We start from the raw sequence: 15,186 nt of genomic DNA, 5'->3' as shown, positions 1-15,186 counted from the left end.
CCTTGTTTCAGGAGAAATCTGAGTGTAAACAAATAAAACAATAAAAGCTAAGCTTTTGGGGTTGAAAATAGTAGTGTTTGTGGGGAGAAAGACTTTGTCTTCCTGAGGCAGCTCTTAGGGTGCCAGTAGAAAACAGTTTGAAAACCAACACTTTTTTTTTTTATTACTATCAAGTCTGCCCTATTCCATCCCCTTCCTCTTGCAGGATCTGTGGCTTCTGCAGTGCAAAAGACAGACTGGTCTTGCTTGCAAAATTTTAGGAAACTTTATTGCCCTCAACAAGCAACTGGTTCTGTAAGTTTTCAAAAGTTAAAAGCAAAAAAAAAAACAAAGAATTCTACCCCAGTTGCAACATTTCCCAGTACTTTTCCGGTTCAGCCCCCTTCCATTACCGTCCCCTAACAGAGCTAGGATACTATCTGGAAGAAATAGGAAGCCAGTTCTCCCAGTGAGACTTTCACTCTTAATATGGAAATGAGGTCTTAGCAGGGTAGCATCATCTTTTCGTGGGCTTTTTTATATCTTCTGGCATACAGCCCCTAACCATAGGCAATGAGAATTTCCAAATGAACAGCAAGAGTTCCAAACTCTCCCCAGGGTCCAAAACAATTGATGAATACCAAATTTGTCTAAATCCTAACTAGAGGAAAGGTGAAGGTAAACCCTCCTAATTCAAAAGGAATGTTAGTTGCCACCAAAGTGAATCTGTTTCATAGACAAAGATATTGAACTGCCATAATGATATCACACATGTACATGTAAAGATGAGTGAAATTCCAGCCAAAATAGATTTACCCTCAACTACACAGAACTCCATAAAGATGCACGCCAATTCCAACGGAGATTTTCTTTTAAACCCCCAAATACCATTTATTCATATTATTGCCAATATCAAAGAGGTCCCCATATAAACATGCTGGTTAACAATATTCACTACATTTATTGGGCAGTTCCTTTTTAATTAAAAATATTTCAGACATACAGAAAATTACAAAGAATAACAAAAGTCATGCACTCATCACAGTAATTATCAAACCTTAGCCTTCTGCCATATTTGATTTATATCTTTCGTGTTTAAAAAATCAAATTCTAAAGATAGATTTGGAGTCCCTCCAAATATGCATACATACACACACACACACATGCACAACACCCACACATATTTCTCTTCTTCCCCAATAGTAATCACTGTCCTGAAGTTGGTTTATATCTTTCTCATTCAGACTTTATGTTTTACTATGTATATGACTTCATAAACAGCATATAGTGTAGTTTGACATGTTACATTAAGTGGTATATTATATGTATATATATCCCTTTGTATTTTGGGTTTTGTTTTTTCACTCAATACTATGTATTTTCAAGACTGATACATTTGGCTCTAGTCTGCTCATTTCAACTGCTGACTAGTATTCCACTGAACGATTTACCATGGTTTATTTTCCCATTCGCTTCTCCATGATGCTGTTGTGAACATTTGTTATATGTGTCCTTGTGCACCTGGGCAGTAATCTCCTAGAGTTCGTACTAGAAATGGACATACAGGGCTCTGGGAGTGCAAACTCTCCACTTCCCTTGACATTGCCAAGTGGTAGTTGTACTCACTGAGATTTCCCATTTCATGACACCTTTGTCAACATTTGACATCATTAGATGTGTTCTCCGTTCTGAGGGGTTTAAAGCGTTTGTTGCATACCACAGAGACTCTATGGCATATTGATTAAGAATAAGCCACTAGACTGAGATCAAAGTCCTCCTCCAGCACTTAGTAAAAAGAGGACTCAGGCAAATTAACCTCTCTGAGCCACGGTTTACTCATCTGTAAAGTACCTCATTGTTATAGAGAGTGGATTAACATATGTGAATTTTTGTTTTTTCTAGCACTTCTGTGGGGAGAGAAATTCCCAATGTATGAATAATACTTCACCTTGACCAGAACTGCTTTATACTCTATTTTTGCTACTACAATATCTCAAATATATGTTGTCTTAAATAGATTTCTTTGAATGAAATAAAAAAAGTAACAGTTAAAGCACTGTTTTAGTGGGGAAAATATGTTTCAGCATTTCAGGGTTTTTTTAAAAAATTCAATCTAGTTAAACTGAAAAAAAAGAAAAAAAAAAAGGATTCACCGATTTTTCCCACCTCCCACCCCCCTGTCTCTGGCTTATGTTCTATAAGTTTGGAGTGTGTGTGTGTGTGTGTGTGTGTGTGTGTGTACACATATATTTAGATTCCACATATAAGAGAGATCATAATAGCACTTCAGCTTTTCAGAGTCTTTTGAGACAGTGTTGTCATTGGAGACTGCTTCTAATGCCCTTTCTGCAGCTATTCTGTTACAATAGTTTGTTTTCTTTCAGGTGCCAGTGTGCAGTGGGCTTCACAGGGCCACACTGTGATTTGAACATCAACGAATGTCAGTCTAACCCCTGTAGAAATCAGGCCACCTGTGTGGATGAATTAAACTCATACAGTTGTAAATGTCAGCCAGGATTTTCAGGCAGCAGGTGTGAAACAGGTATATATGAACTTAATGTTATTAATAACGATACTAACCATAATGATATAATAACAGTGTCAATTTTTACCTGCACTGAGCACCACCTATATACCAAAAACTATGCGAAGCATTTTGTACCCATTCTTCACAGCCACCCACTAGACTGGTTCATGTTATCTCCAGTAGCACAGGAGGCTGAAGCTTAGAGATGTAAGGGAGAAATGGAGGACATCTAATTTAGCAGAACTCTGCATGTTTAGAAAGGATGCTTTGAAAGGTCACTTGATTTAGAAGGTCAGAATCCATGGGTATGTTTGAGAGTCAATGCTAAACTGCTTTCTCAGAGAACTGGAGTCTTTTAGCTGTAGGACTTTTGTTCTGTTGAGTGGGATATGCAGGATTGGGGCTCATAAAATGGAGAGGAGCCAGAGCCCTGAGCAGGGCTGGAGAGTTTCCCTTGCAGCGACCCGCTCCTTCTCTCCTGCAGTATCAATCGCTCCACACATGTGCTTAGAGTCTCTCATCTTTAATGACTCCCCAACCCCACCTGTCCTTCCAACCGTTCCCTGTTTCTCAGCTTCCTTTCACTGCTGAGTGCGTTTCCTGTCTTAGATACTCACGGATGATTTTATTTAAAAGAATTTGTTAGGGACTGGCTGTCCAGTGGTTAAGACTTCGTCCTCCAATGCAGGGGGTGTGGGTTCGACCCCTGGTTGGGGAGCTAAGATCCCACATGCCTGGTGGCCAAAACAAAACAGAAACAACATTGTAACAGATTCAATAAAGGCTTTAGAAATGGTCCACATTTTAAAATGGTCCATATATATGTATACATGCCACATCTTCTTCATCCATTCATCTGTTGATGGATATTTAGGCTGCTTCCATGTCTTGGCTATTGTAAATAGTGCTGCTGTGAACATCGGGGTGCGTCTATCTTTTAGAATTAGCGTTTTCTCCAGATATATGCCCAGGAGTGAGATTGCTGGATCATATGGTAACTCTATTTTTACTTTTTTGAGGAACCTCCGTACTGTTTTCCATAGTGGCTGCACCAATTTATATTCCCAACAGTACGGGAGGGTTCCCTTTTCTCCACACCCTCTCCAACGTTTATTATTTGTAGACTTTTTAATGATGGCTCTTCTAACTGGTGTGAGGTGATACCACATGGTAGTTTTGATTTACATTTCTCTAATAGTCAGCGATGTTGAGTCTCCTTTTGCGTGTCTATTGACCATCTGTATGTGCTTCACACTTTCTTATTTGTTGCAGAACAGTCTGCAGGTTTTAACCTGGATTTTGAAGTTTCTGGCATCTATGGTTACGTCATGCTGGATGGTGTGCTTCCATCCCTCCGTGCTGTAACCTGCACGTTCTGGATGAAATCCTCTGACACCACCAACTATGGGACGCCAATCTCCTATGCACTCGAGAATGGCAGTGACAATACCTTCCTTCTAACCGATTATAATGGGTAAGCAGAGGTGTCAGGAGGGCTGTGCTAGGACTTATCCTGGCACCAAGTTAGAACTGACAAGGGGGTTGGAGTGATGGCGGGGGGGCGGGGTCAGGTGTGCCGGCAGGACAGCAGGGTGACAGTAATCAAACAGAGCATCTGGACAAGTCCTAGAAGGAGGCAGAGTTTCAGTGGTAACGCCTTATACGTGTATTGTCTTTTGCTATTTGCTGAGTGTTTTCGTATGTATTATTTCATTTGAGCTTCACAATGACTTGAGGAACTGATGCCCCTTAAAAGGTAAAATGAAGTTTCAAGAGAAACTAAACGCTTTGCCCCCAAATCTCACACCCTGGGAGTGGCAGAGTTAAGTGTCAAAGTCTGACTTTTCAGACGCGCTCCTTTATTTACATATCAGAGCGGCCAAGAGTCAAGAGATTTCAGTGGCACTGTTGACCCCTGGGAGACACTTGTATTGAATACGAATCCGTGTGTGCACGGATGACGTTCCTCTGTGTCTTTTTGTATCAGTTCATTCCAAATGCAGAACCCCATCCCTCTGGGCAAGTCAGCCCCGGTTGTTTCTCTGATTTCTTTCTACTGACTGCTTCTCCTGTCTTAGATGCTCACAGATCATCTAAAACCCACAGAGTTTTGCTAAGGAGCCACAGACTCAGGCAGGACTCCCGTCATTGGTCATCTGTCTACCCTGCTGATCAGTGAGCTATCCACTGCCTCAGCCTCTGTGGTCCTTTCAGAACTACTGCTCTTCGCCGCATGTGGAGTCCTTTGTCATGGCTCAGAGTTTACGCCTTCGGTCTAGAGAGATTCTGTGATGCACCACATGGCCTTTTCCTCCCAGATCCTCCCAAATGTGTGGCCTTCTGCTAGTGTGCAGGTTGCAGACTTCAGGGACCCACTGAGCTCTCTTTCCTCTCATCAATCCATGAGATTCTCACTATTCTGGTGGGAATCTTCCCATCCTCAAACCCCATTCTTCTTAATGGACTTGAACATTCAGAAACAATATCCCAAGAAATTTGCAAAATCCTCCCCTGAGGCAGAATGTATAGAAAGAGAAAACCTGTTGCCTGCTTGAATTGGGGGAGGAAAATGGGAAAACACAGAGGGGAGACAATTCATGTTTTATCAATAAAAATATTTTTTCATAAACATCTTTGAATAGGGGCTCAGAAGATGCTGGGAGAGTCAGTCAATGAATTCTTACCTTCTTTATCAGTTTTCCCTAGTCTCTTCTTTTTCTCCATGTGCTTTTGAAAATATTTTACTTTTAACTGCTGGTTAACTTTGACATTCCTCTAAGTGACATGGTTGTTGGAACCCTCTTGTGTTTGGTCACCTCTGTTTAGTTCCAGTTATTCTTTTATTTGGATCGATATACTTCGTCTGCCATGTGACTGTTTTGGCAACAGAGAGGTAGGATTGACTTCCTATGAGATCTCTGAAGTCTGTTCTGAGGTGTAGGAACGTACATCCTAGAGGAAGGAAACCAGACTGACATTTACATAGCTCTCATTCCTTCCGTTCTTGACTCAGTCTCTCCAGGATAGACAGTTGGTGAATTATCTCAAGTTGGACTGACTTCTTTCAGCTCATCCTGAGACTTTTTCCTACCCCTCAGTGTTTCAGAAACACAAAGCAGTTTTCCGTGAGCTACAATAAAGAGTAATTAGTAATCAAATCTGCTTCTATGAAACATGGCTGAAATGGCGAAAAAGAAGTAGCGGTTTTACCCGAAGTGCTTTACCCACAAAAAAGGAAAAGAAGGAAAAAAAGAAAGATAGTAACATGCCCCACAGATGGGATTACGACATATGACTGATGACTGTATCCCCTGGAATCTTTCTGCAGCTGGGTTCTTTATGTGAATGGCAAGGAAAAAATAACAGACTGTCCCTCGGTGAATGACGGCAGTTGGCATCATATTGCAATCACTTGGACGAGTGCTGATGGAGCCTGGAAAGTCTATATCGATGGGAAATTATCTGACGGCGGTGTGGGCCTCTCTGTTGGTTCGCCCATCCCTGGTATGTCTTAGCAAAAGGAATATAATTCCATCTGATGCTAGAGGCGGTGGGGCTTTGATGAACATCAAGTTTGCTAAGTTCTCTCTCCCATTTACCACCCCCTGATTATCCTGACTGTGAATTATTAGAAGCTTTTCCTAGGTGAGCTGTGTGACTCTGTAAGAAATGCCTTTGGGATGTATATTAAGACTACCAAGATGCGTGCTGAAGTAACAGTGGGTGGTTACTAAACTGTCTTCCAAGGAGGAGATTAATTGCTGGTGTTTTTTGTTGGTTGGTTTTGTTTGTTGTTTTTATTTTAGGTTTGGTTCGTGATCAGTATACACAGTATACAAGTAGATCCAGAGTACAAGCTGGGGCACTGCTAATAGCTATCCATCTGTTAGGCCCTTTCTCTGATAGAACTCAAACTCTCTTCTAAAAATACTTTAAAACAAATATTTAGAGAGTTTTGTTTGAAGGAATGCAAAAGTATTCAATGTTCCAGTGTTCTCAGCATTGTACCTGGCAGTAAGCCTGCACTATCTAGGTCCTTCTGTGATACATGTCATATGAGGAGGAATGGCTGGAGGTTCTCTGTAGTAAATAAGGAAACATTAAAAGCGTTTCTGCAGGAAGTGGCATCATCCTGGGAAGTGGGGTGGTGGCTCCTTTTTGTGTTTAATTTAGAGTATTCTTGTTTTTAACTCTCCCTTCTCTGGGTGGTGGGATTGCAGGTGGCTTTTATTTTTCTTCTTTATTCTTTTCTGATATTTTCATAATGAGCATTTATTTCACTGATGGTAAAAAAGAATATTTCTATCTCAAAAAAAAGGAATATTTCTATCTCAAAAAAAAATTACATCCTAATAGAAGAGTGAAAGTAAGTTAAAGGAATAGGAAAGTAAAACAAGGGAACTATAATAGTAGCCACCCAAGGAGATGGTTGTCTGACCATAGCAATAAGAATGAATTACTGTCCATAAATATTGCAGAGCTCCAACTGACAGACCCTAGTGAATGACTGACTGCAGTTTGGGTGACCAGATTTATTGGAGGGTCTGTTAGCTGAGATAGGAATTCTCTCGGGAAAGGACAATTATCGGAGCAGGAATCAGGGGTGGGGGAAGATTCTGTATTTGGTTTTAGGCATATTGAGTTTGAATTTAATCCCAGGAATATGTGCAGCTACAAACATAGGTTGATACCACTTTATATCAAATTGAGAGTTGCTTTTTAGTGGTAAGATATGCTTGGCAAGGATTCAGCATGGTGAATGTCCTTCTAGGGCCCTGGAGGGTGTGAAAACTGATCCAGACTTTCTGGGAAACAATTCAGAAACTTTCATCAACAGCCTTAGAGAAACCCTTTGCACGCAACCAACAATTCACTACCAGGAATCAATTGAAAAGAAAGGATCAATGATCTGAACAAATATCTACGTATCAATATATTTATCTCAGTGTTATCTTAGTACCAAACCTGGAGACAACCCCAATATCCAATAAGGAGTGGTTGTTAAGTTAGTTAATGAAGAAAATTATGGATCGTTGTGCATTCACATGATAAAATAGCTATTAAAACTCATGAAATGAGAACATGTTCAAGAAGAAAAGCAAGCTTCCAACGTCATACGTAGTAGACTCCTGTGTTGTGTGTTTCAAAATCTCTCTCTCACACACATACTAAAAAAAATAATTAAAAGAATATAGAACCTAGAAAGAAATACACAAAACTGTTAAATGATTGTTTCTGGGTAGAAGGAATTCTTTGTACTTTTTTTTCTCAAATTTCCTTCTATGTGTATGTATTAATTTTAATGATTAATTTTGTAAGAAAGAGACGTAGGTTGGGAAATCATGAATGAGGGCTCTATAGACATAGATTGGCAGAAGTGAGGCCAGATAGGGGGAATAGCTGAAGGAAGAAGGAAGGAGGCTAGGGTGGAATCCTGGGTGCATCAGAGTCTAAGAGGCAGGCAGAGAAGGGAGACTGAGATTGAGCAGAAAGGTTCAAGGAGAACCAGGAGAGGATGCTGTCATGGAAACCAAGTAGAATCAGTCGGGCTCCTGGCAGGAAACACACAAGGAGGGTAACTGAAGAGTTTCATGAAGAGATTGTTTCCAAAGGTGTGGGCATGCTTGAGAACCAAGATGTGGTAGTAAAACACACCATGACTGGCAACAATGGAAAATCACAAGGGATGGACATGAATTGACAAGTATGGGGAGTTGTTGCCAGAAAGCAGGCAAACCTGCAGTGATGGGGAGAAATCACCCAGCGGGAGCGATGATGTGAGAGAGAGGAAAGCAACCCCTACCATCTGTTGCCTGGGAGAAAGGTAATCAGGAAGTTAAACTTCTCTCTCATCCCACTTTCTTACCTCTAATTGGTCTTTCCATTGGCCAAACGGAAGCCAGAGGGCCGAGGAAACCAGGTGGTGTAGTCCATAGGTGTCAACCTTGGGGACGCAAAGCAGAGTGGAGAAGGGGGAAGGGTAGTTCTGGAGGGGCAAACACAGACCATCATGTATGCCAGGAAGGGCAGTTTAATAGAATGAAATGGTTAATAGGTGAATATCGAAGAGTTTCCATTGGATTTTGCAATTAGGTGGCCACTGGAATGTTCCTTGGAATTGATGATAGGAATTTAATCATTGTAAGCTGAAGAATAAAAAGATGAAGAGCAGCTCCTGGTAATCTGTCATGGAGGGTGATTTCCTAGAACAAAGGAGGCGAAATAGGACTTAGCTATTTTGTTGACATAAAATATTATATGCTTATATATGTATATATCTAGTTTTATAGTTAAATATATATAGATCCAATATAATACTCGAAATCCTCTTTGACCATTTCTTAAGTTGGTATATAAAATATTGAATCCATCTTACTGATAAATCATGCAGCAAATGTAGATAATTTAGCTTGTCAGTAACTTTCCCTGATACATTTATATAGGCTGTGCCTTCATTAAGTTAGCATTTTAGAAATAACGATCAGGCCAGTTTTCCTTCTTTTTTCTCTCCTTTCTCTTTAGGTGGTGGCGCATTAGTTCTTGGGCAAGAACAAGACAAAAAAGGAGAGGGATTCAACCCAGCTGAGTCTTTTGTGGGCTCCATAAGCCAGCTCAACCTCTGGGACTATGTCCTGTCTCCACAGCAGGTCAATTCCATTTTCAGTGTATGACAGTAATGAGATGCAAAGGTACAAACCTAGTACAAATGTGCACAGCCTAACGATGCCATATCTTATTGACACCTCTGAGTTTCCGGAACTTACCACCGATATCATTTGATGTTATGGTCGTAGACTAAGCCAGGCACAGATTATCTACAGTAACTTTCAGTGAATCTCCTTTTCAATCTCTTGGTGATGTTTTACAATTTTATTGGACATGATTGTTTCATAAAATCTTGTGGTTTCAGAGCTAGAAAGAATCGTAGAGAAGACTACTTCCAATCCCTCTGACTAAAGAAGCAGAAATTTAGGGCTGGCACAAGATTACACACAGAGAGTAACAGCTGGGCTAGTGGTTAAAGCCAGTCTGCAGTCCAGTGGCCTGGGTTCAAATCCGAGTTTTACCACGAACTCACTCTGATGATTTTGAACGTGTTACCCCATCTCTGTGAGCTTCAGTTTTCTAATCTGTGAAAGATAAATAGAACTGCATAGTGGAGTTTTGGCAGGATGGAACAAAATCCTGCATGTAAGATTGAGACACTGTTTGGCACGTGTGTGCTCTTATCATTATAGTGGCAGAACTTGCCTAAACCTCAGCTTTCTCAACTCCAGATGAGAGAGAGAAGGCAGGAGACTGGAAAGGGAGAGCCCCTGTAAAACCTGAATACACTGCAAAGTTTTAGACAAGAAATTCTATAGGTAGCATTTCAGAATTCCAGTTACAATGAAATATTTGGGAAAAGGAATGGTGGGGGTGGAGGAGAGAGAGGGAAGGAAGAGAATTTTCCTTTGCCCCTGAAATCACACTCTATATCCAAACGTCTGCTTCCCACCACTGCCCTCCACACTTCTGTGAAGGTTTTCAGTAGGAGATATAATAACTCTGTCTTCCTGGAAAAAAGTGAGGTTTATCTAAAGATGTGTTTTTAAACTTTCAGGTGAAATCACTGGCTTCCTCATGCCCAGAGGAACTCAGGAAAGGAAATGTGCTAGCCTGGCCTGACTTCCTGTCAGCAATTGTGGGCAGAGTGAAGATCGATTCCAAGAGCTTATTCTGTTCTGGTTAGTTTCCTTCTTCCATAGCCTCTGCTGTCTCTTGACTACTCTGGGATTTTCTGGCAAAAGAAGACATTTGATTCTCTATTGGTCAAGTAGTATATGTCTGCCAGTTTATTGTTTACCTAGAAATTCATTTTACCCCACCTTCATCCGAAGGATCTATTATTTTTTAATAGTTAAATACATTCTGAGTAACAGGGTACAAAATAATTGTGCAGGAAACTTAAACAAAGGTAAAATAAGATAAGGAAAATAGGATGAGAGGAGGGATATAGTTAATTTTTTAAATGCCCCCCGAAGTCCCATCCTCCTGTTTGAGATGGGGTACTCTCTCGGCTCTGTACTTCCTAGCTGTCATCTAGGGATAGGTGGCACAGAGAGAAAAGAAATGGGTGTTAGGATCCACATACGGAATAGTCAAACTCTGAATGATCAGAAATGCCTCCTAAAATTCCGTGTGTTTAAACAAGTTTCTGAAGGTATCCTAGAATTCATGTTTTTGGATAACTCCTAAGAACATTTTATTCATTCTAAAATACTATTTTTTCCTTAAAAAATATTCAGCAGACTTCTGCTGGAAGAGGGAAAGTTGTTTGTTGACTCCAATAGTTTTTTTTCCAGAAATTTTGCCTGCCAGTGATCTGGTTACATGTTATCTTGTTTTAATGTCAGTAGAGTGGCGCTCAAACGCTGGTACAACATATGATTTGAACCCCTTAACCTGGTGATGCTGCCACTGTGTTACTGACAAGCTCTGAACCTGCATTCTCTGCCCTCAGATTGCCCACCTTTAGAAGGATCAGTGCCTCATCTGCGAACTGCATCAGGAGACGTAAAGCCAGGCTCCAGAATCAGTCTGTTCTGTGATCCGGGCTTCCAGATGGTCGGGAACCCCGTGCAGTATTGCCTGAATCAAGGACAGTGGACACAGCCACTGCCTCTCTGTGAACGTGAGCTGCCTTCGTTGAAGGCGTTTCAGTAGCTCTTGAAAAATGCTGGAACCCTAAGAACACTTTTCAGGAACGCTAGATAAAAGTGAAATACTACATATGCATAGTAGCCAATATAGCAGATACTCCTCGAATAGTTCCCTTGTATAATGAAGTGTGCTGGGCACGATGAGGGAGGTGGGAGATGAGGATCCAAAGAGCCCACCACCTGTGAAGGCACCCGGGTGACCCAAGGAACTGGATGGAGGGAAAGACAGGTGTGAGGGCTGGAGCCCAAAGGGAGATGGGTCACTGCTGGGTGGGAAAACAGGAATAGATCTCTTAAGTTGGATACACCCAGTTATTCATTTATTCAACAATTTTGAAAGTACCTGGTGTGAGTGTGTGCTAGACACTGAGCTAAGTTCTGGAGATGCAGCAGTTGGGGAAAAAAGTCTCTCTTCTTTTGGAGTTTACATTGTAGTAGGAGAGACAGAAAGTAACAAGTAAATATAATATTACTTATTTATAGTAAATAAGAACAGCAAGGGCCAAAAGTAAAGGCTCTGAAGAAAACTAAAGCAGGGTAGGGAGATATAAAGTGAGAGGGTTGAGTGGAAGCAGGACTGCTGTAGTAGATAGGGTGATCAGAGAAGTTCCTCCGGTGCATCTTTTTCCACCTGGTATATCATATATTTATCTGTTTCTTGTGTCTCTTCTCTGACTAGATAGTACACTTTATAAGGCAGGGATTTTGTCTGTTTGGTTCATTACTGCAACCTCGGCATCAGGACAGTGTGTAGCAGGTAGCAGGCTCTCCATAAATATTTTTTTAAATGAATGAATTGCATGCCTACTGTGAGCCAGACGCTCTGGGCACAGGTATGGCTGTAGCCTGTCACCACTCCTAAGCGTTCTCAGTCTAATGTTTGTTTGCAATGAAAAGTGCATGCTTAACTCAACTACAAGTTTAATATAAGTAAAACGGGACTTCCCTCGGGGCTCAGTGGTTGAGAATCCGCCTGCCAGTGCAGGGGACACGGGCTTGACCCCTGGTCCGGGAAGATCCCACATGCCGCAGAGCAACTAAGCCCTTGCACCACAACTACTGAGCCTGCGCTCTAGAGCCCACGAACCACAACTACTGAGGCCACATGCCACAACTACTGAGCCCGCGTGCCCAGAGCCCGTGCTCCGCAACAAGAGAAGCCGCCTCAACGAGAAGCCCGCGCACCACAACGAAGAGTAACCCCCGCTCGCCTCAACTAGAGAAAGCCCGCACGCAGCAACGAAGACCCAGTGCATCCAAAAATAAATAAATAAATTTATAAATAAATAAATATAAGTAAAATGTTCATTGAGTATGTTGCTCCTAATGTAGTTGTCACATTACAGGCATTAGCTGTGGGGTGCCACCCCCTTTGGAGAATGGCTTTTATTCAGCCGAGGACTTCCATGCTGGCAGCACAGTGACCTACCAGTGTAACAATGGCTACTATCTGTTGGGTGATTCAAGGATGTTCTGTACGGATAATGGGAGCTGGAATGGCATTTCACCGTCGTGTCTTGGTGAGATGAATCTTGGCAATTACTGCGTGCATTTAATTACTGCGTGCATTTACTCTAACTCTGTGGGAGACAATTATCCCAAATTCCTGAGGCTTTTATGGCAGGCCTTTGTTAATTTCATCTCATCCTAGTGAGCTCTGGGCAAGCCGTAGTGACAAAGCAGCTACCCATAGACATGCCAAACATGTTTTAAATTTTTACCAGGCTCAATATTAAGAATATTTATTTCTGTTCTTCTACTTATTCACCTATAAACTGGGGAAAGAATAGCTTTTATTGTAGATCTGCAGTGTGATTGTGACTATCATCTCTAAATTTCATAACAATATACATCAATATATAGTGTGATGCATTAAATGATATGTAATTATTTAAAAGTAAAAACACATGTTTGCTACATAAGGCAAATCCATCAGCTGTACTATCTGTAAACTGTCGTCATTTTAGATGTTGATGAATGTGCAGTTGGGTCGGACTGTAGTGAGCACGCCTCCTGCCTGAATACAAATGGATCCTACCTCTGCTCGTGTATCCCGCCCTACACAGGAGATGGTAAAAACTGTGCAGGTAACTAGGCTATGTGTAATTGGGAAGTCTATTTCAATTTTTTAATTCAAGTATATATTGTAAATGTATAGTAAGACAAATTTTTAACTTCAAAGGGGAGATGGAAAAGCAAAACCACCTTTAAAAGGATACAGAAGCAGAGAAAGACAAATATTATATGATATTACTTATATGTGGAATCTAAAAAAATGTTACAAATGAACTTATTTACAAAACAGAAATAGACTCACAGACATAGAAAGCAAACTTATGGTTACCAAAGGGGAAAGCAGGGGGAGGGATAAATTGGAAAGCAGGGGGAGGGATAAATATACACTGCTGTATATAAAATAGATAAGTAACAAGAACCTACTGTACAGCACAGGGAACTATATTCAATATCTTGTAATAACCTATAATGGAAGAAAATCTGAAAAAGAATGGATATATATATATGTATAAGTGAATCACTTTGCTGTACGTCTAAAACTAACACAGCATTGTAAATCAACTGTACTTCAATAAAGAAAATTTTTTAATGATACATAAGCAACAGTTAAAGGTGCTTTAAACTAGCATTGTGCTTTTGCTAACTTCCCAATTTCTGAAAAACAAAACTGAGAGCCAACTTTATCACCAGACTGTTGAAGAAATACCTACATAATAGAAGAATAATAGAGTGGATTTAGACATATAAGCAATGGCCTCTACTGCCTCAGAGCAAATAGGATGCTTCATCACCTCTTCACCTTCAGTATCTTTCCTCTGCCTCAGGCACACAGAATTATATCATTGAAAAAACACAGACAATCCTGCCTTACACATCTCTATGTTTTGTGATAACCCATATATATCTTTCTACATGAGTTATGAGAAAGCAACTACCAGAAAACAATTAGACAGAAATTAAAGAGGAATTCTCAAAATCCATCTTATAATTGCTTTTACTTTTTGCAAGGGTTTCAGTTAAGGTCCTTGGCTTATAAGCCAAAAGGATCTTCAGAAAGATTAAATCAGTATATCTTCCCTTTTTGAGAATTTAAGTATTTATTCACTCCTATTGTTCAGCCCTAAATCTCCCTGTAACTTTTTTCCTTTCCTAGAAGTAGTGACTCACCCCAGAGCTACACATAGGAGGCTTAGCATCTGTAGGCTCTTTGGAAGGGGCGGCTGGGAACTTCTCCTAAATGTGCTTTGGGACAGCCTTCACATCAGCTTGAGAGAAGGTCCATTGCTCTTAAAAAGTGGGTATGACGTTGGGAGAAGGAAGAAGAGCTGAAGCCCTTATGAGCCATGCCCAGGCACCACCACTACTTCCTCGATAAACAGCTTCCTTTTGGGGCTGATAAATTTCGTCTCTTTTTCTTATACATTGCTGTTTCAAAATACTGTTTTTAAAATGCCTATTAAATGTATGTTCTGGTCTAATCAGCTAGTGTGTCCCTGGACTTCATGCCTTTCCCTTCAAAAGCTTTTTTTTCTCCTCAGGATTTAACTGGTACCTTAACTGTAGTGGAATTCTTTTGCTATGAGACCTTGCATGGTTGTGTGAATGCCACCTATTGACCCACAAAAACTGTGTCTCTCTTTCAAGAACCTATAAAATGCAAGGCTCCAGGAAATCCAGAAAATGGCCACTCTTTCGGGGAGATTTATACTGTGGGTTCTGAAGTTACATTTTCGTGTGATGAAGGGCACCAGCTGATGGGAGTAGCCAAGATAACATGTTTGGAGTCTGGAGAATGGAGTCATCTAATACCATATTGTGAACGTATGTTGAGTAAACTCCCCCATGTTTATGGTGTTTGGCCATTCTAGAAAGTCAAGGTGGAGAAATGCCAAGTGTTATGTTGTCTCAGTATTCTTTGTATTTAAAGCCCAGTATTGGGCTTTTATTTAAACGTAAGCAAAA

At 40.7% G+C, this 15,186-nt stretch overlaps 1 protein-coding gene across 1 annotated transcript in view; it reads left to right on the top strand.

Annotated features, from left to right (window-relative positions):
- Positions 1-15,186, top strand: part of SVEP1 (sushi, von Willebrand factor type A, EGF and pentraxin domain containing 1) — a 182,274-nt gene that overhangs the window by 114,951 nt on the left and 52,137 nt on the right. Inside the window, exons 25-33 of the mRNA XM_065878472.1 lie at positions 2,364-2,521; positions 3,779-3,980; positions 5,835-6,010; positions 9,029-9,153; positions 10,110-10,233; positions 11,010-11,180; positions 12,555-12,728; positions 13,176-13,295; positions 14,869-15,045. Of these exons, the coding sequence (XP_065734544.1) occupies positions 2,364-2,521; positions 3,779-3,980; positions 5,835-6,010; positions 9,029-9,153; positions 10,110-10,233; positions 11,010-11,180; positions 12,555-12,728; positions 13,176-13,295; positions 14,869-15,045 (1,427 nt within the window). The remainder of the gene's footprint in view (positions 1-2,363; positions 2,522-3,778; positions 3,981-5,834; positions 6,011-9,028; positions 9,154-10,109; positions 10,234-11,009; positions 11,181-12,554; positions 12,729-13,175; positions 13,296-14,868; positions 15,046-15,186) is intronic.

The sequence above is a fragment of the Phocoena phocoena genome, chromosome 6 (assembly GCF_963924675.1).
Source record: "Phocoena phocoena chromosome 6, mPhoPho1.1, whole genome shotgun sequence".
NCBI classification, from domain to species: Eukaryota; Metazoa; Chordata; class Mammalia; order Artiodactyla; family Phocoenidae; genus Phocoena; species Phocoena phocoena.
This window is presented reverse-complemented; position numbering and strand designations above follow the sequence as displayed.